The sequence below is a fragment of the Crocodylus siamensis genome, chromosome 4 (assembly GCF_052110815.1).
Source record: "Crocodylus siamensis isolate JL-2025a chromosome 4, ASM5211081v1, whole genome shotgun sequence".
Lineage (NCBI taxonomy): Eukaryota > Metazoa > Chordata > Crocodylia > Crocodylidae > Crocodylus > Crocodylus siamensis.
The window spans coordinates 131,136,910-131,156,672 of NC_143398.1; the positions used below are offsets into that span (position 1 = coordinate 131,136,910).

Here is a 19,763-nt window from a genome sequence, read left to right on the forward strand (position 1 = left end):
TGACATTTATCTGCCTAGAAGACTACCCTATTAAAAGAATGAGGATTTTTCAAAGAAGTGTTTTGCAAAGGATTTAAACTCCTATGCCTTGGGGCCTAAACCAACTGGCTAATGAGGGATTAAAACAAACACTCTATGGGTGCGGGTTATTACAAAACAGTGTATTGCAATGAATCTTGTACCTTCCCTAAAGCAGTTAGTGCTGGCTGCTCTCAGACAGAATACTCAGAGACATCTGCAGTCTAATCCATGGCAATTTTTATATTTCACTTGTCCTCACCTAAGATTTTATTTAAACAAAACAAAATTTAAACAGTTTCTAGCTATTTGGAAATATCTTCCAATTTGTTTGCCATAGGAACTGTTCTTAAAAGTCAACGGGTTTGTGAACAAAATAAGCCAGTAATTGAATTCTAACCTGTATTGCCCGATATCTCTTGTCTCATCTGATATTTGAACAGATCTTATGGTTGATGTAGAGTGTTCTAGCAGTGGTTGTTGTTAAATGAACAAATTACAAGCCTGCTTCATGTCTGTTGTTTGACAATCAGAAAAAGAAAAAGATAGAAGATGGCCATTAACAAAGGAAAGAAGTTTTTTTTCCATGGTGAGCTTGGTAAAGAGAACAACAACATTTGTTTCTAAAGCAGTGGTTCTCAACCTTTTCAGACTTGAGGTACCCCTCCTTTGACTCAGGGTACCCCTCTGAAACTGCCAGCTCTTTGATTGCATTTATTTTTTGACTACAGAAAATAGAGCATTGCAATTATGTTGCAAAGAACTCAAAAAAATTGCAACAGGTGAATGTTTGTGACACTATGGATTCCTATCTGAAATTTCTTGGTTTATCTTGTGAATCATGTGTACGTGTTTGCACATCTAAGAGTGTTAATATTGTGTGACATCCTGTAGCGCCCTTAAAAGGATACCACAACATCCTGGTTGAGAATCACTGTTCTAAAGGAAAAAGAAATATGTTTGTAGAAGTAAAACCTACTCAGATGGTTAATTTTGGATTGACTAGAGGTAATACCCATTCCTACCTGACTTTTGGATTTGCTAAAGATATGTGACCCTGTCTACAGTACCACAAATTATAGCAAATGTCAGATGCACACAAAGATACTTTGTGGAATATGTGAAAAAGAAGAAAGAAGGCAGCTGTGGAACTACTGGTCACAAACTTTTCTGAGAGAGGATTTTCAAGTTCCTTGAATTCTGTTTGGTAACGTAATCTTGATAATGTAACTCCAAGCAGTAAAACACATGCATGTGAAGTGCAATTGCAGCAAAAGTTACCTCCAGATCATAGTAACACACATGCTCAGCTTTCGTGCCACTGTTCCATGAAGATGATCCATGTTCAAGATTTTGGAGCACGTGATTGTTAGTTCCAGCCCCTACACTGTGCAGGAATTGGTTCAGGACTGCTTAGCCACAGAGATCTGGCTAACCCCACAGATCTAGCAGCACCCACTCCTGTGCTTGGCTCCCCACACCCGTCCTCTGCCTGCTATCCACAGGAGACCTGGCTCACCTCCATGGGCATGTCTTCATGTGTGCCTTAATGCGTATTAGCTTATTTTAATACACACTAAAGCATCACCAAAAAAATGTGCTTTTTAGCTAATATCCACCAAAATAGGCTAACATGCATTTTTCAAGTACCTCACAATGTAGGTACTAGATTTAATATGCATTACCTAAAGTACATTAATGAATGTGTGGATGTGCCCCATGTGCCAGGTGCTCTTGGGCTGGGCACGAAGCTCCTGGGCTGCCACAGTCAGCATCTGGCAGGGAAGGGGAAGACAGCCCTGCCCGGAGTGGGGTGTGAGCACAGTAAGCCTGTCTGCCACTGCTCAGAACAAGGGGTCGTTTTTAATTCCCAGATCTATGAGCCCAAAAACTAGGGGCTGATGACGTCGCAAACTGAGGGACCTATGATGTCATAAAGTAATAGGTAGAGTGACCCCCTGCCCTAAGGGCTCTGCCCCCTACAGCACCCCACCCTCAAACACCGCCCAGCGGCCGAAGACAAAACGGCGCAGCCGTACGAGAGCTACGCTCTGCGCATGCGCGAGCATGAGCACAAGACCAGGACCACGGCTCAGCAGCTGTGCCTTACTTCCGCCCAGCTCCGGGTAGGGGGGCGGGGCTAAGAGCGGGGATGGCGGTAGCTGACGTATGCGCGCTGGCCGAGCAGCTAGGATGCGCCTCACGAGCCTACGGGCTGCCTGGGGCCGCTCTGTCGACCGGCTGTTTGGAGACCGTGCAGCAGCTGAGTAGGCTCTTCCGGGAGATGTTGCCCAGGTACGGGGCGGCGCAGGGAACACGTGGCGTAGGGGCTGGCGGGGAGGTATGCGCACGCGCACTGTAAGGCCCGGAGGCGGGGGCGTATCGGTAGGTGCACGTGGATGGCTGGTGGGGCGGGTCGGCGTGAGGGGGTTGGCCATGCGTGCGGCTGGGCAAGGTGGGGGCGGGGCGCCTGTGGGCTGCGTGCGAGTCTGCGCGTAGGCGGGGCGGGGCGGGGCGGGGCGGCGCTGAGTGGAGGCCGTGACGCGCTGTGAGCAGGGCTCGCGAGTTGGCCGGGGGGCGAGGGTAGGTGCCCCGGGGTTCCTGCTACCGCCGCCAGACCGGGGCCGGGACGCTCTGCTGGGCACGAGGCCCCGCGTGGAAAGTGCAGGAATAAAAATATTTTATAGTAATGAAATAAAAATAAATGACCGGTGCAGTGTGCTGTGCCATCTGCTCATGTATGGTGCTGCACCATAAATTCTTGTTTGAAGTGCCTGGGTTTTACCTTGGGATTTATGATGGCACGCCTGGTGCCAGCTTGCGAGGGCCCTTTTTGACCTCCCACTCCGCACTCTTGGATGGAGACAGGGCACCTGGTTGGGAATCTTCCCCTGTCCAGCAGCTGGTGCTGCCTGCCTGGCCTGGCCTGGGGAGCAGAGATCTGCCCTCTGTTTTTTCATTTCTCTATTCTTTTTTAAATTTCTGTCTCTTCTTTCCTTTTTTTCTTTTTTAATGCAGCACCCTTGGAAGGATCCATAGCACTCTGGCTGGGAATCTGTTTTGGTTTTTGTTTTTTGTTTTCTCCCCTCTGCTTCACACTGAGAGGGCTGACTTCTAGGCTTCTGTGCACACATTGCAGGGCTTTGGATGGGGTGAAGACAGCTCTATCTGTCTCTTTTGCTGTGCCCTTGGAGTGGGCTTTGTTATGCAGCTGGGGGCCTGAGGCATAGATGTGAGACAGTGCTTTTCTCTTGATTTTTCTCTATGCTCTCTCTCTCATAGGGGGAGAAATGGTAACATCCACTTTATTCCTCTAGGTGTATACCTTACTATTCTTAGGTGTAGTCTAAACCAATGGTGCTCAACCTTTTTTCCCCTCTAGGCCTGATGGGTAGTGTCCTGTTCATCTGTGGGGTGGATCCAGCCAAAGGTCCTGATATGGCATATAGGCCAGGTTCAGCAGGCATCATCTGATCATGCAGAAGGGGGTCAGCTCCAATGTGGCCCTGCAGTGGAAGGGAGCTTCATCTGGCCTAGTGGGGGGCTGGTTGTAGCCAGGCCCCAACCTGGCCCCACAGGGAGGAAGGGAGCACCAGCCAGGTTTGTGGGGCTTAGGGTTTAGGAATTTGGCAGGTGTGGGAGGGTGGCTATATTAATGGCCAGTGCTCCCCTGCTACCAAATTTCTGAACCTGCTGGGAGCTCTGGGCCAGATGAGGTGGCTCCCTGGGTTGCTTTTGGCCCATAGGCTGGAGGTTGAGCACCCCTGGTCTAGATAAAGCTTTGCCAGTGGCTATAAGCCTATTATTACGCTGAGTTTAGTAGGGACAAACAGCTGCAGTAGGTGCTATTTATGCTAGTGAGGCTGTTACACCTGGGATGTCCCTGGGCTTTTATTTTATTTGGAAAAGTACAAGAAAAGCCAAAACAAGTTCCTCCAAACTATGTACACCACGCTTTATTGGGATATTATGAGTTGGACAGTATTTACAAGAGTAGTTGCATACAGCAGAGAATACACAAACATACTCACTGCTGGGTGGCAAAGTCTTGGGGCCCTCAGAGTCTGTCCTTGGGGTTTGAGGCAAATTCCAGACTTCCCTACCTGTCTGCCTTTGTATGGGGGAGTTGTATCCAGTTCAGGTTTAGATTTCTGTATTTCCATTGCTTTCAGATAAGGATCTCTCAGCCAGTTCAGTACAAAGCAGGGAAAGGAGTCATGGCTTGTGACCGTTGTTCTTTCGTAGGATATTGGCATTTGGTGTGGTTACTGGCCTGTGTAGCTCAACTCCCCTGAAATTGTCACTCACAAGCTGCTTCTCTCACATGGTAATCATTTTGATTCCAGAAGCAGTTCAGTCTGAATCACAGTATCTGGGATGAGGAATGGAGTGACACCCAGAACAGCAAAAAGGGATGAGGGGTGTTCAGGACACCTCAACAAGGCATCCATTTAAAACTTGGAAAGCAACAGAAAAGTAAACACAGTGCATTAGTGTGGCTACATTAGCAGGTGCAATCTAAATGTTGCCTTTGGTATGCTTTTTGGAGCTCAGACTATTGAAATGCCAAGATAGAAGTATACTAGTAAATGAAACTTTCAGCTAATGTAAAAATATGAAACTGATTGTATCAAGCCCTGTATAAATAAACAGGATAGCAGGTTCATTTTACTAATCTTAAGTTTTACCTGACGTGTCTAGCAATCAAAGGAAACAGTATTGTAGAAGTCTATGTTTTCATGTCTTTTAATCTACTTGAGAAATTCCTTATGCCAGTGGTTTTCAACCTGTGGTAAGCAAATCCTCTCTCTTTTTGTATGTGAGAGAGTAGTACACTTCTTTGGAGGCTGACATTGGCTCCAAAGGTAAGCTTGAACCCCTCTGGGTCAAGCTGTGGGGTGGGAAAGGCAAGGGTGGGGGTGGGCGGCGAGCTGAGAGAACCAAACTGTTTACCGTCCGCTGTATGACAAATCAACCAGCAGGACTGAAGTCCGGACTTCAAAAATGCTGACTTTGAAAGGCTCAGAGCATTAGGAGGGGAGGCGATGCAGGACCAGGAAGGGAAGGTGAATGGGGTACACACTGTCCTTGGCTAACACTTGTAGGGAAATGATCAGGAAAGCCAAAGCACTTACTGAATTTACATTAGCCATGGGAGTCAAGGACAATAAGAAGTCCTTCTTTAGGTATGTAGGCATTTGGGGGAGTGAAAAGCTTGCTAGCCAAGTTCACGGACAACACCAGGTTATGGGGCTGGGCAGTGTTGCCACACCAGTAGATGGGTTGCAGATACAGGCAGACCTGGACAGGCTTGAGAGTTGGGTAGACCACAACAGATGGAGTTTAACACTTCCAAGTGTAAGGTGCTCCATGTGGGGCAAACAACGTTCAACATACATACAGGCTCTGTGGTGACAGCTTGACTTGCATCACGGGTGAAAGGGACCTACGGGCATGGTTGACCATCGCATGAATATGAGCCATCAGTGTGAGGCAGTGGTCAACAGGGCAAATAACACACTGGCATGTATCAACCTATGCATCTCTTGTAAAACTAAGGAAGTGATATTCCCGCTGTACTCGGCACTGGTGAGACTGCAGTTGGAGTACCACATCCAGTTCTTGGTGCAGCACTTTGATAAGGATGTGGAGAAGCTTGAGATGGTCTAGAGAAGAGCCACCCGTATGATCAGGGACTTGGAAGGCAGCCATATGAGGAAAGGCTGAGGGACCAGGGCCTCTTTAGCTTAAAGAGACGAAGGTTGAGAGGCGACTTGATAGTGCATCAGGAATTTGGTGAGCAACTGTTCACTAGGGCACCCCTGGGGAAGACCAGGACAAATGGATACAAATTCTTGGAAGGCTGCTTCAGGCTTAATATCAGGAAAAATTCCTTCACAGTTGGGGTGTCCAATTGCTCCCAATTATTGTGGAATAAACTCACTCCAGCAGTGGTGCAGTCACCTATCCTGGAGGTTTTCAAGAGGAGACTAAACAGCACTTAATCCCAGTTGTCTTCCTGCCTAGAGCAGGGGGGTTGGACCTGATGATCTGCAAGGTCCTTTCAAGCCCTTAACAAACTATGAGTCCATGTCTAAGGGGTCTGTGAAAGGTAACTATGATCAATCAAAAGTATGTGAATACACACTCTTGTAGCAAGAAACCCTTTTGTCTGCCCCCCCCACCCCCCAAATATGAAGCTCCTCCATATGGCAAAAGCCCCTCTTTTACTATTTGCCCCCTTTTGGGGATGCTTTCTCTTTTCTGCCTTTTCTTCCTTCCTCCCTCTCTCTCTCTCTTATTTATATCATTATTATTTTTATATAAGGTGTATTTGTAGTGAAAGTAGAGCTTGTAGATGCTTTTATAAATGTACTTTAAGTTTAAAAGTAAGTTGTACCATGGAGCAGGTCCCTGAATGAATCATGGTTGCTTGTGTAACATGGTTACTAGTCTGGATAAGCATGTTAATGAGCGACAATTAACACCTACAAAATCAGAGACCAGGGAGAGGAAAGAATCAATAAAGAGCCAGGAATTCCTGGAAACTTCATTGTTAAAGGTATGGAAGCCCCTGTTTGAACTAATCAATGCTGGAAACAGACCCTTGAGGCTGAAATACCTGCTGTTCAACCACTTCCAGAGCTCTATTCATCAAGGCAGTGAATCAATCAAAATTCATCAACATACTCCTGAGACTGCACGTACCTGCGGACATGACCCCTGGGGCTGACGCCTGCCATCCAGCAGCTACCAAGAGGGATGTCCCTAGAGGTCAACAACTCCTGGATTAGGTAAACCTGACAATTGGGGGGGGGGGGTCACCAAAGTCTGCCAGAGAGGGATAAAAAGCAGCAAAGAATGACCCCCAATGGTGTGCCCCCTTTGACCTGACCAGCACCCTGCCTGTCCAGCCAGAAGGACCAGCCAGTGAACCCCTTCTGAAGCAACATTGCATTGAAAGAAGCCTCGACTGGTTATCGACGGCAGACCCCAGCGCTTGGAGATAGGTATATGTTAAGCATAGGTTCTTAGTGTTTATAGCTAGCTACTGTGAGTGTATGTGCACGTGAATGTGCATGTGCTTGAGGAGATCAGCACCTAGGTTTATGGTCTGACTTTTGCATCCTTCCAATAAATTAGAATGTTATGATGATCCTGTGAGTTGTGTGCTTTGTAGCCAACACACTTACAATTCAGTGCCAAGATGGGGCCCCGGCCCTGGCCCTAACCTCATCCTGGCACTGCAGACAGCCCCAGCCCAGCAGCAGCACTGGGCTGGGGCAGGTGGTGGAGGTGCCGGGCAGGACTCAGCCTGCTGTCAGCACGTGGCTGGGGCTGGGCCCACTAGGATGGCCTTGACCCACCGGTGGTGGTGGAGGTGCCAGCTGGGCCAACTGGCAGCGCCAGATGGGGCTGGGACCTGGCCCGCCGGCAGCGTGTGGCTGGGGCCGTCAGCAGCGCTGAGATGAGCCGGGACCCCAGCTTCATCCCAGCCCTGCAGATGCACTGGTCCAGCAGCGGCGCTGGGCTGGGGCGAGCGGAGGCAGTGCTGGCTGGCCCCGGGGCTGGGTCTGGCAGCACTGGGATGCAGCCGGGGCCTGCGCAGGTCTAAGGGCCTGGACCCTGGCCTCATGCCGGTGCTGCCAGTGGCCCTGGCCCAATGGCTGCGATGGTGCCAGCTGCACCTGCCGGCAGCATGTGGCCAGGGCTGTCTGTAGCACCGGGGTGGTCCTGGGTCAGTGCTGGCACTGGGCCAGGGCCTGCAGTGGCAATGGTGCTGGCTGGGGCCAGCCTGCCGGTAGTACGTGGCCAGTGCCTGCGGCAGCGGTGGTGCCAGCTGGGGTCTGCCGGCCAGCAGCCCGGGGCTGGGGCCTTCGGGGCAGGGACGGTCCCCGGCCCAGGGCTGGTGCAGGTACCAGGCTAGGTTTGGGACCAGGGGCTCTTGCCTGGCTGCGGTCGGTGTTCCGGGGCTGGGGTCCAGTGGTGGCAAGCCTATCTAATGCAGGAGTCTGCAGCAGCACAAGGCTGTTTCTGGGCAGCCATGTGCTACTCAATCTGGGCACGCCTCTTCCTGCCCCTTAGTGCTGGAAACAGCCCGTGTGCCAATAAAAACCATGCCATGTGGCACGTTCGGCACACGTGCCATAGGTTGCTGACCCCTGTTTTAGCTCATGCCTTGAAGGTGTAAGCCTGTGCGTGTTATTTTTAGGGTGTGCTTGGTCTTAAAAAGTGAAGAAGACTATACCTCTTGGTTGTTTTGAGTTTAGTATGAACACTCTCTCTAAGCCTCTGCTCTTGGGCATTTTGGGCTTAAAACGTAAGTGGTATTTGGAATTTTCAAAGTCCACTGTTGCTGACTAACTTAGTTTTTAACTTGTTCCTAACTCGTTCCCCATTTGTTGCCCGAGGTGTCCCACTTTAGCCTGAGGCTCCAGTCATGCTTTAGGACACTGCAGTCAGCCCAAGCATCCAGGGCCACAGAGAAATGGAGCCACCAGCACATGACCTTCACTGTAGAGGGGTGCAACTGCACCACTGCTCCCCACTTGGATTCCCCCTGCACACGTACCCTCACTTTTTTCTGGCTTGTTTGGCCTCATCAAAGAGTCTCAATGTTTTTATTCAAGTCTGTCTTTTTAATGACTTGAAATGCTAAGTTTCTAGCCTTCATGGTTGTAGAAAAAAATCTGAAAAATACTAAAGTTAAAAAAACAGAAGACCTAAAACTTCTTTAAACTATTTTTAAAAACTTCAAAAAATATAAGCAAGGGAAATAAAGTTCCAAGTAGTCAGGTTGTAGTAGGCTGGGGGTCTGAAGGGCCACAAACTTCTTGTGTTACTTTGGGTAAATGACTTGTCTATTGTGTACCTTTGCTGCTTATCTATTTAATGGAAATTAAAAGCATTTCACCGCCTTCACAAAGGCAATGTGAGGATGAATACAACTAAGATAGATGCTCAAATGTTGAGCAGATGTGGCCTGTGGAGCCATAGCATCTGGTTTGTGGGGCTCCTTTATGGGATGGGAATTTTGGCAGTGGGGGAGCAGTGGCCATTAATATGGTCACTCTCCCTCTTGTCAAGTTCCCAAACTCCAAGCCCTCACTGTCAGTCACAGCAGGGACACACTTCCCCCCACAACCACTCACATCTGGATCTGGGCTGACTCATGCCCCCGTACTGTCTCCCTACTCCCTTTCATTGTAGGGCTGGGTTGTGGCTGGGCTGCCCCCCGCCTCATCTGCCTTCGTGTGGCTGGATGGTGCCTACCAGGCCCAGCCTGTTGCTGGTTTGGAACCACTGGCAGGATCCACCCCGTGGACAAATGGGGCACTGCCCATCCGGCCTGTGAGAGTAAAAGGTTGTGCACCACTGGCCTAAGATTATAAGGAACATGGCGATGGTAGTAATGGCACTATGCAAGTATCTTTCAAAAGAACAAATGCTGAAGAATACAGATACTTTTAGATTTCTCATGACTGGAGTTCTGATTCTTATGAGAATTTTGTGCATGGGGTTGGCAACATGGACAGTCTAAAAAAGGGTTTGATCTTGCATGTTTCCATTCTGAAATAACCAAAAGCTTGTATCTTACAAGGATCAAGACATTTCTTTTTTTCCCTAAACCTTCCAGATGAGTATATGGTTGCTGACTTTCTCCATTTGGCTTGGAAATGCACAAACTCCTGACTTGTTGTAGGAGGACCTGACTGCTGTAGTTTTCTCTACTTCTCTCCTTGGAACTGAAATGAAGGATTTGTCAGCTCCACCGTCTGAAACTCTGCTTAAGCAAGGAAGGAAAAATACAAAATGTAGTAGGTTGCTGTACTCATTAAAACCCATCTTGGCATAGGGCAGACTTTTCCATCTGCAGGCTACTGAAGCAATTGCCCTCAATGGGAAGGAATGTGAAAACATGGGTGAAGCTCAGTGAGGGTGGATATCTTCAGTGGGCGGTGCTTGATTGTAGACACTTAAATAGAACTTGAGTCTGCAAACTTGAACTGAAGCCTGGTGTTTCTGACTGTAATATAAGCATCTTACTGCAAAAAAGAACATCAAGGGACACATTAAATGAGCAAACACAAGAATGTATTAATAAAAGTGGGATAACTGGAACCTCTGGAAAATGTAACTCTTATAGAAATGCATTGAAGACATTTTAGAGTGCATAAAAGAGATTTCTGCTGAGGAAATCGTGCTTTTTATACTCACTTACGTTGCAGTTCCTTACAGAAAATAAGCTTTAAATAGAAAAAAATGTTTTTTCTCTGCTAACATCTTTTATGTAGATTTGTTGTTTTACCTCTGTGGGAGCTGTTCAAGAACAACAGCAGTAGGATTGTTTTTTGGCTGTGATGGTCCAAGACGACAGTGCTTAACCTTCTGGCTGTGCAGGCCAGATGAGTGGTAAGGGTTGGTTCATGGGCGTGATCTAGCATGCTGGATCTGGATGTGGAGTGACTCCAGTACTTGGTGGCATGATCTAGCTTAGGTGTGGGCAATTGTTTAGGCCCATGGGCCACATAGGCGGTTTTGAGGAGCTGTTGTGGGTCAGTCAGCACCCCTCTCCTCCCCTCCCCAAACAAGCTCACCAGACTTGGAGCCCATGGCCCTGCAACTCCTCCCTGCCACTGCCGCTGCCATCAATGCCCAGTAGCAGCTGAGCACATAGCCCTGGCCCAGCCCGTCCCATGCCCGCTCCAGACCAGGTTGAAGGGTAAGCACCATTGGATCACAATATAAGCAAGAGTCAAGGGGCTTTTTTTAGTGATGCTTTTTATTGGACCAACTGTATAATCACCACAAAAAACTTTTTGCTTCTCACAAGAGCAACAGGAAGTAAACATAAAACAAAGCAAGTGATTATGAACCTCAGTGGGAGTGGATGCTAGGTGCAAGGAGTTCTTAAAAATGACTAAAACCTTCTTATTCCTTCTTTCTATTTGAGGGTGATTGCGTCCACTGTAGTTTTTTGTTTCATTTTGGGGGAGGGGAAGTGAATACCCACACACACATACTTGAATCTGTGGAAAGAGCAGCAGTACAATTGGATTGACCATAATGGGATCTATATCTGGGTTCTGTGTTTGGCTTTGTGGAGCTGCAGTATGACCTTTGGAACCTCATTTTATGGCCTGATTTCTTTGTGCAGAATTAATGAGCACCTACATTTCCAAAGAAGTCAATACATTCTGTGCGTGGATGCTACATGCATAGGAAGGAAATAATATAATTATTTCCTTTTATATAATACCATAAAGTTAAATATGTTGTGCATCAGATCCAGTGGTTAAGCACCACTGAAAAGACTATAACTGTTTGCATTTCACAGCACTGTTTGTTGGAAATAGATAAAATTGTTATAATTTTTTATATTTACTAAAGTATAAAAACACAGTCTAGGTTTTTGTTCATGTTGTTGTAGCTGTTTAATGTGTTTCATTTTAACACCTGATATTTCTTTTCAATACAGACAGTTACAAAAAACTTAAGTTTTGTGATCCAAGATACAGCTAAAACTACTTTCTGGACTGCACGGCTACCCACTTTTTGTTGAGTAGCATAAGTAAAGTTGGATTTAGAAATGTCCATAGTATTTAATGGACTTCAATTATTTTTTATAATGTATTTTTTTTTATACTGCACTTTAAAAAAACAACACTCCCCAGCCCCCAAATCCCCTCCAAAAAAACCTTGCAGCTTTTTTCTGTCTGTTTTACCAATTTAAAATAATTGAATATTATACTCTAGTAAAGGCTGGCTCACACTGACTGTCAGTTTGTATGATGTGAGGCTGAGTCAGGAAACCTTACAAAATAGTTCTGTGCGGTATTCCAGTTTGCAGTATAGGTAAAAATAAGACATTTGCATTATATTCTATAAAAATACTCTTTTTATAGAGAACATAACTGTATTGCTCTTCAGCAGTCCAGTTTGAGTGGCTTAGTAATTCTGTGTGGCATTTTGACTTAGCAGAACCAACATGATTTGGATTTATCACTCCTCTAAAGGAGTGTGACTCTGACATTCAGAGAAAATGTGTTTGTGTATGCACTGGTTTCTAAATGCAGTTTCTGTGGTACCTTCATCTCCAAGTTGACTGATCTCTTGGCTCTTTATCTGTAAATTGTTATAAGAGTCATAGTACTTGTCAGCAGGAGACTTATCAGGTAAATGTCTTTCCCGTATCTTGAGAGAGAGATGGTATACATAGAGTAAAATACATGCTGTTGTGCCCTTTCTCGTGATTTAAAGGGCAAAATCTCATGTTACATCCTTTTGTTTGTCAGTCTTGCACTTGAAAACTCACTTTTTTTTTTTTTTTTGAAGTGGTAACCAAAATGTATGGCCGGAAGTAAGAGCAGTTGTCAGTGACATGAAGTTCATAATAAGTACTACTGAGTTGTGGTGTTGTAAAATAAAATATTTACGTTTCATGCATCTGGAGTCAGTTTCTTAAGGGTAACTGAGTGACATATTTTTATTTATGGGCTGGTTTATACGAAGTGTAACCATTTTTTATGAAAATGAGATGGGACTTATCCTTTGAATCTTATCATTTGTGGTAGTAACACTTCAATAGCATGATGCTTGATCAAGTAGAAATATAAAATCTCTTGCGGGGGGGGGACAATAATACTTCATTCTGATAGAATATTTAAAATTCCTTCCTCCTTCCTTTCAATCCTGGTGTTTACCTTGGGAGGTATTTCTCAACTTCAGTCTCAAAATTTGGTATTTCAGTGTCCCCTTTGATCATATTTTCACTTTAAGTCTATCTTACCATCAGTTTGACTGGATCTGGGTTTTCAGAATGGGTGAAGCTGGATGGATGTACTGGCTTCAGTCAAATATGTGAGATCTTAGTGGCGCTGGGTTCTCTATTTTTTGTTTGCATTATGGCATTGTCTCTTTCCTGATATTTGTCAAATGCAAATCTAAGTCGCTTGATAATTTGTCACAGTGAACTGATTATTACAACTTGGTGGGAATAGAGGAAAACCATCATATTGGCTCCCATATACAGTGATATACGCTAGTGCCAAATGGAGTAGAGGAATTGCTTTCCTAGATTTTTCAAGTGACACTCCTGTTGATACAACCAACTATGCTGTTGGCTTTTTTTTTTTTGAAGCAAGAGCTCTTGGACAGGAGCTTAAACTAAAAACAAAGGCTAATGAGGAAAGAGAGAACTTCTTTTGTTTTAAAATAGGCTAACTGAGGGGAGAGAAGCTTTTATGCTCAGTCAGTATTGTCCTGCGTTTTCAGTTTTTACCGGTTCTCCCCTCCCCACCGATTTAGGGAATTTATTTTTTATTGAATTTATTTGGCTTTTACTGACTAACATCTGTTTTTCAGTTCATTCAGTGTTACTGGTTACAGTAAAATCCCTATTAACTGGCATGAGGGGGGAATAAATGGGGGGGTGCCGGTCATAGTTTCATAGTAGCTAGAGTCGGAAGGGACCTAGGTAGATCATTTAGTCCGACCCCCTGCCTTGGCAGGAAAGAGCACCGGGGTCAGATGACCCCGGCAAGGTGCTCATCTAACTTCCTTTTAAAAATCCCCAGGCTAGGAGCCTGCACCACTTCCCCTGGAAGCCGGTTCCAGGCCCTAGCCGCCCTGACTGTGAAGTAGCGCCTCCTAATATCTAATCTAAACCTACCCTCCGCCAGCTTGTGACCGTTATTCCTGGTCACTCCTGGCAGCACACGGGGGAATAGGGACTCCCCCAATACCTGCTGAACCCCCCTGACCAGTTTGTAGCAGGCCACAAGGTCACCTGAGGCATAGGTTTCTGTCCAGATGTGAAAGGGTTGGGAGGGGGCAGTGGCTGCGCAGGGGCTAGGGGAGGGTGGCTGGAGCTGGTGCCTGGGGGCACAGGGCTCCTGGTTCTGAGCCTGGGTGGGGTTGGAGGGCCCACAAGAATTGCTCCCAGGGCTGGTGGGTTCCACCTGCAGCCTGGCGGCTCTGGCTGCGGTCCTGCCCTGGGAGCTGGGATCCTTGATGGAGACGCAGGCAGGAGAGCCCAGCCCTGCTCCCTATGGCGGGCGCTACACCCAGCCACTTTGCTTGGGCCTGTGGGGCTGGAGCCACTGCCTGGGGGCATGGGGCTCTCAGCTGTGACTGGGTGGGACAGAAGGTGCCAGGGTTGGGATTGGCACCCTTTTTCCGCCCCCTCCCCCACAAACTGGGCCATGTGCCACTCCCCACAGCCCCTGGGCTGCGCCATGCTGTGGTGCAGGCAGGTGGTATCAGCTGCTCTTGGGGCCATTGCAGCAGGGGTTGGGGCTGCGGCCTGGGGGGCTGCACTGGGCTCTCCCCAGGGGGCACGTGCCCCTGGATCTGTGTGCTGGACAAGAGCAGGCAGCCTCTTGCCCCGAGTACCGAGAAGAGCCTGGTGCCACCGCCTGTCTCAGCTTGCAGTTGCAGCCTGCTCTCATCTTGCAGGCAGATCTGGCCTCCAGGAATAGACTGGCACAGGCCTGCAGCCCTCCCAGGGTGCACGTAGCAGCACAAGCCGTGGAAGAGCTGGGAACTGAATCCAGGCCCCGAGCTTCGTTCTGGCTTCTAAGCCAGTGATTCTCAACTGGAGTGCCACAGCATGCTACAGTGCTTTGCAATCCTTTTAAGGGTACTGCACAATATTAGCACTGTTAAGTGTGCAGACATCTACACCTAGCATGAAATCTTTTGACCTATTTGGGGTCTTTTCAAGTTCTTTGGCATAAAAGTTAGCATTTTCTAAGGGGTACTTTGAGTCTAAAAAGGTTAAGAGCCACTGTTCTAAATTGAGATGTCTTGCAATTCTTTTTTTTTTTTTTTTCCTATTTTCTTTATGATGAAGGTATAGTAGACCTTTTCATCTCATCCTGAGAACTTGTGTGGTGTAGGACATATTCTGTCTAAAGTCCACTGAAGTTGATGGATGGATTCTGGAAATGCAGAATTAAGGATTCAACCACACAGCAATGTGGGAAAGAAAAAACAATGCACATTTACATTTATCACAAAAAGGCAGCTGGACTTTTTTTTTTTAAACTCTGACCAAAGAGGCCAGCCATTGAAACTGTAAAGTAGTAGACTTAAAACTGAGTGAGTACTCATTTACCAAAAGCATAGTTTAACCAGTAGAACTCACTGTCATAAGATACCAGGTATATCAAAGGCTTGGTAGGATTAAAAATTGTTTAGACATTGATGGATTGCAAAGAAAATACAATGCTAATTTTTCAGGATATAAACTTCTGAATCATTAACTCTTTGGGACTAGAAAGAAACTTCCTAAGCAATCTGTTTTATTATGGATTCTATTCTTTCTTCAAAAGTATCTGGTCTGGAGAAAGATGAACTGCCATTGGTGGTCTTAATTGGTATGCTGATTTCAGAAGTTTCTTTTATATATCACCATATGTATATAGAATAATAATATGTAGGTTTGCTTTTGATCCAATTATGCTCTTGAGAGTTGCATGACAAATAAGGGCCTGGTACACCTCTAGTTGACTTTCCCCTTGTGAAAGGGATGGTCAGAGGACCATATGTGTAAGCTAAGAATTGGGATGATATCTATCTTGAGCTGACAAAAATGGGAATTTCCATGAAACACAATTTCTTTTGTGTGTGTGGATATAGATGAAAGAGAAAATGACACATGCAGTCACAACTAGTAGGCACATGGCCCTCTGACCATCCCTTTCACAAAAGGAAAGGCAACTAGAGTTATTAGGCCCTTATTTGTATAAAGCAGTCTTCCCTGCCCAAGTGTGGTGAGGCTGGGCCTGATAACCTGTAAGGTTCCTTCTATCCTTAACAACTAGAACTATAAAGGATGTTATGTGTTATTCTATTCATCTTTTTCCTTTTTTTCTAAGTCATGCTGGAAAAACTATCATGCAGGATTATCCTAGCTCTAAGTGTGTGCTTGATATCTCTTTAGGTCTTTTGGTATTGGGGAAGGTAAGTTTTTGAAGAAAGACTGAGTAACACTTTAAACTAACGTAACTTGAATTAATGACTTAATATTCCTTTTTCTCTACTTAATACCACATTTATCATTTTCCTTTGCTCACAGTAATTAATTTTTATTTCAGAGAAATGGCAGAAGAGAGTATATTCCAGAATCTCCTGGCAATCCTGATGAAAACCTCAAGTGAAATTGAATTGGCCTGCAAGGACTCCTGTGAATCAGTAAATGTAGACATGGACCTGCTGCTTATAGCAGAATGTTTTAGGTGCTTGCGGAATGCCTGTGTCCGCTGTGCCAAGAATCAACATATTATAAGGTATAGTTATGATTCATGCATGCAGTTCAGATGTTGTTAGGTTCTTGTCCTTGTAGAGGCACTGTCCTGGAAAGAATTCCGTAACAGAACATTCAGGTAAAAAGGAAAAACGAAAAAAAAAAGTTTACAAAAAATACAAGTGTCAGAGTGAATTTTACTGCATTGAGATGCAGCAAAACATTTCTTAGTCCTTCATGTGAGCCAGTTGTTATGATGGTTTTATTTTTTTTCTCTTTTTTCGTGTGGGAGAACCTGCAAAATCAGAGCAGCCGCTATACACCCCACTCCTGCCAATTTTGCAGGTTCCTCCATGTGCCTGCCTGCTCCCACTGTTTGCTGCTCACTCCTGATCAGCAGGGAGGTGAAAAGCATGGTTTTAAATATGGTGCTGTCTTTGCCTCTTGGTTGGTCAGCAACAGACAGAGGGGCTGCCAGGGCCTCATAGCCAATCAAACGTAAGTGGCAAAAATGGCGCTATACTTAAAATTGCAGTTTTCACCTCCCTACCAATCATAGTAATAAAACTACTATGATAGTATCCCTATTTTTGCTTTCCTTACTAGAAAAAGGGCTGAAAATGGAATTTCCTGGAGTTAACAATAATATTGTTTTCAATATTATTTATACTGTTACTACTTCATTTCAAATGTTTTGGGCTTCATTGTTTTACTTATGTTCCAAAATGAGGGTTCTGTGGTTGCATCCCATAACAGCCAAATACCTAAACAATCTCAAACTACTATAGCTTCTTTTTGCTCAACTAAATGTTGAGTTCCCTGCCCCTCCCTCCCTCCCTATTGCTACAATTAAACACAAATGCATTGGCTATTTTGTCTAAACAACGGCCTTTTTAATAAACATTTCTTGCCATCACTGAGTTAGATATTTCAGATCTTGGAGAAAAGGGGTATGTGTTTTTGAATCAAATAACAAAGATTTTTCTCGAATACAGGTTTATTTATATCTGTATAAATAAAGATCTGAGTAAACAAACATATTTGGGAAGATATAAGAAGCACATGATGGCACATTCAAGAAATAGTAGCATATTCCAGGAAAACGGTGGTGTATTTTCTTTGAATTGCTGCATACTATAGAGCAGGGGGTCTCAGTTCTCAACCTTTTTCTTCCTGAGGCCCCCGCAGCATACTATTAAAAACTCCATGGTCTATCTGTGCCACAACTGCCCGACTCCCCAGCCCTGGCCACATGGCTGTGGGTGAAGCAGGCAGGGAGCCCCAGGGCCCTACTCACATGAGCAGCAGCAGTGTGCATGCACAAGTGCATAGAGTCATAGGGCTGGAAGGGACCCTGCAGGATCATCGGGTCCAGTCCCCTGCATGAGCAGGAAAGACATCTGGGGTCAGGTGACCCCAGCCAGGTGACGGTCGAGTCTTCTCTTGAAGACCTCTAGGGTGGGCAGTTGCACCACCTCTGTGGGGAGCTTGTTCCATAGCCTGGACACCCTAGTTGTGAAGAAGTTTTTCTTAATGTTTAGCCTGAAACTATCTTCCAGACATTTGTGGCCATTGTTTCTAGTTTTCTCCCAGGATACCCTGGTGAACAGTTGTTCACCAAGCACCTGATGTACACCTCTGATATAGTGGTAAGCCACAATCGGGTCCCCTCTCAGCCTTCTTTTCTTTAGGCTGAGGAGTCCGAGATCACTCAGCCTCTTCTTGTATTGCTTGCCATGCAAGTCCCTGGTCGTATGGGTGGCCCTTCTCTGCACCCTCTCGAGTTTTAGCACGTCCTTGTTGAAGTGCGGCACCCAGAACTGGATGCAGTACTCTAGCTGCAGCTGCACCAATGTTGAGCAAACCGGGAGAATCACTTCTTTGGTTTTACTGGAGATGTATCGATTGATGCATGCCAGAGTTTTATTGGCCCTAGTGGCTACTGCATCGCATTGCCTGCTCATATTCATGCTGGGGTCTATTGTTACCCCCAGATCCCTTTCATTTATAGTGCTGGTCAGGTTAGCGATGCCCAGCCTGTAGATGTGCTGGGGGTTCTTCCTTCCCAGATGCACGTGCATGTATGAACTCACGTAAAGTGCTGCATGAGTGAGTGCATGTGAGAGGATAGGATGCGTAGACCCCAGCAATAACCAGGGAAGAGGAGCCCAAACAACACTAGCTGCCTGGAGGTTGTGTAGAGACTGCCATTCAGTTCCTGTCACTCAGTTGACAGCATTTTCCTGGGTGGGTCCCAGCAGTGGGTGGGTAAGCAGGGCAGGTTGGCTCATGGGTCAAGCAAACCTCAACTCTTGTGCCCTGTAAGGTGAAGGTGGAAAACAAAAATACATGCCCAGGGTAGGCACTCCCCACCCCATCTGCCAACCTCTTTGCTTCCAAGCAGCACCTGCTGGGTTGCCCCATGTGGGCAGTGGCCAGCGTTGCCCCAAGGTGCTGAGCAGCCGGCACTGGGGCAGCATCACTCCATTCCCTGCAACTTTGTTACGTATGTTTGTAGGCAGGGGCCTTGGGCAGCCCTGGTGAGCCACACCCAGTGGGGCTGGAGGATGCCATGGGTTGGGGCTCACTTGCCTCTGTTGCTTTGCAGCTGCCGGGGGCATTCAGCATCTCCATAGGGGTGGGGGACAAAATCAGCAGGGCTCTGTGCTCAGCAGTTGTCCCCAGCCTACGCTAGTTCCTGCTGCAACCTCTTGGTGCCCAGCATTGGGCCCCATCCACAGGCAACCTCCTGCTGCCACTGCTGCAGCCCTGATTTAGCTCTTCCTTCTGGCATGGGTGCTGGTGTCACCATGCAGACTATGGGGAGCCCAGGGAAAGGGAGGCAGAGGGTGGTGTTTGGCTGCCTGTGGCTGAGATGCTAGAGCTGGGCAGGGCAGTGGCTGCAGTACCACTGCCCCATCTGGAACCTCTGCCTCCCCCACCTCAGCCTGGCCTCTTGCTTCTAGCAGCGTCTGGCTGTGGGATGGGGCGGAGCGCTCCCCGTCTCCCTACCTCCTGCCTCAGCACTGCTCCTGAGGCAGTCACAAAAGCAGGGCTGGAAGGGACTTCTAGAGGTCATCTAGTGACCCATTTGGGGCTAGGTGGATCCCTTGAAACCTGCTTGTGGACCTCAGGTTGAGAACTGCTGCTGTAGATGAACTAGTTGGTAGCCTATTGTGAAGCTGTTTCTAAACTTTTAAACTATTTCGGTGCTGAAAAACATTGAAAATGCTAGCAACATTTGAAGCTGTCGAGTTTCCTTTTGTCCCACATTCAAGTGGTCCAGCTTTAAAGATAATGTAACTCCTTTTTGCATTGCTTGCTGGCACTGGTTGTGTATGCCATGGACAAAGGGAATGAACTTACCCAGTTTACTTCTGACTATTGAAATACTTAATGGCTCTCTTGGCAGACTGTGAACTAGTCTGTCTACCCACACTTGACTCCAAACTCATGGGAGTCAGGATTCACAAGTGCCTAAATTGTTTCCCCTCAC

The 19,763-nt window shown here is 46.6% G+C and overlaps 1 protein-coding gene across 2 annotated transcripts in view; it reads left to right on the forward strand.

Moving 5' to 3' along the window:
• Positions 1-2,062: 2,062 nt before the first annotated feature.
• The window catches only part of ATXN10 (ataxin 10), a 219,968-nt gene continuing 202,267 nt past the window's right edge, over positions 2,063-19,763 (forward strand). The window contains exons 1-3 of one of the 2 annotated variants that reach the window (XM_090043805.1): positions 2,175-2,313; positions 6,662-6,812; positions 16,119-16,310. In XM_090043805.1, the coding sequence (XP_089899931.1) occupies positions 6,781-6,812; positions 16,119-16,310 (224 nt within the window). In that variant the 5' untranslated portion in view covers positions 2,175-2,313; positions 6,662-6,780. Of the gene's footprint in view, positions 2,314-6,661; positions 6,813-16,118; positions 16,311-19,763 lie in introns of both variants that reach the window. The other variant, XM_090043804.1, reaches the window with a different exon arrangement.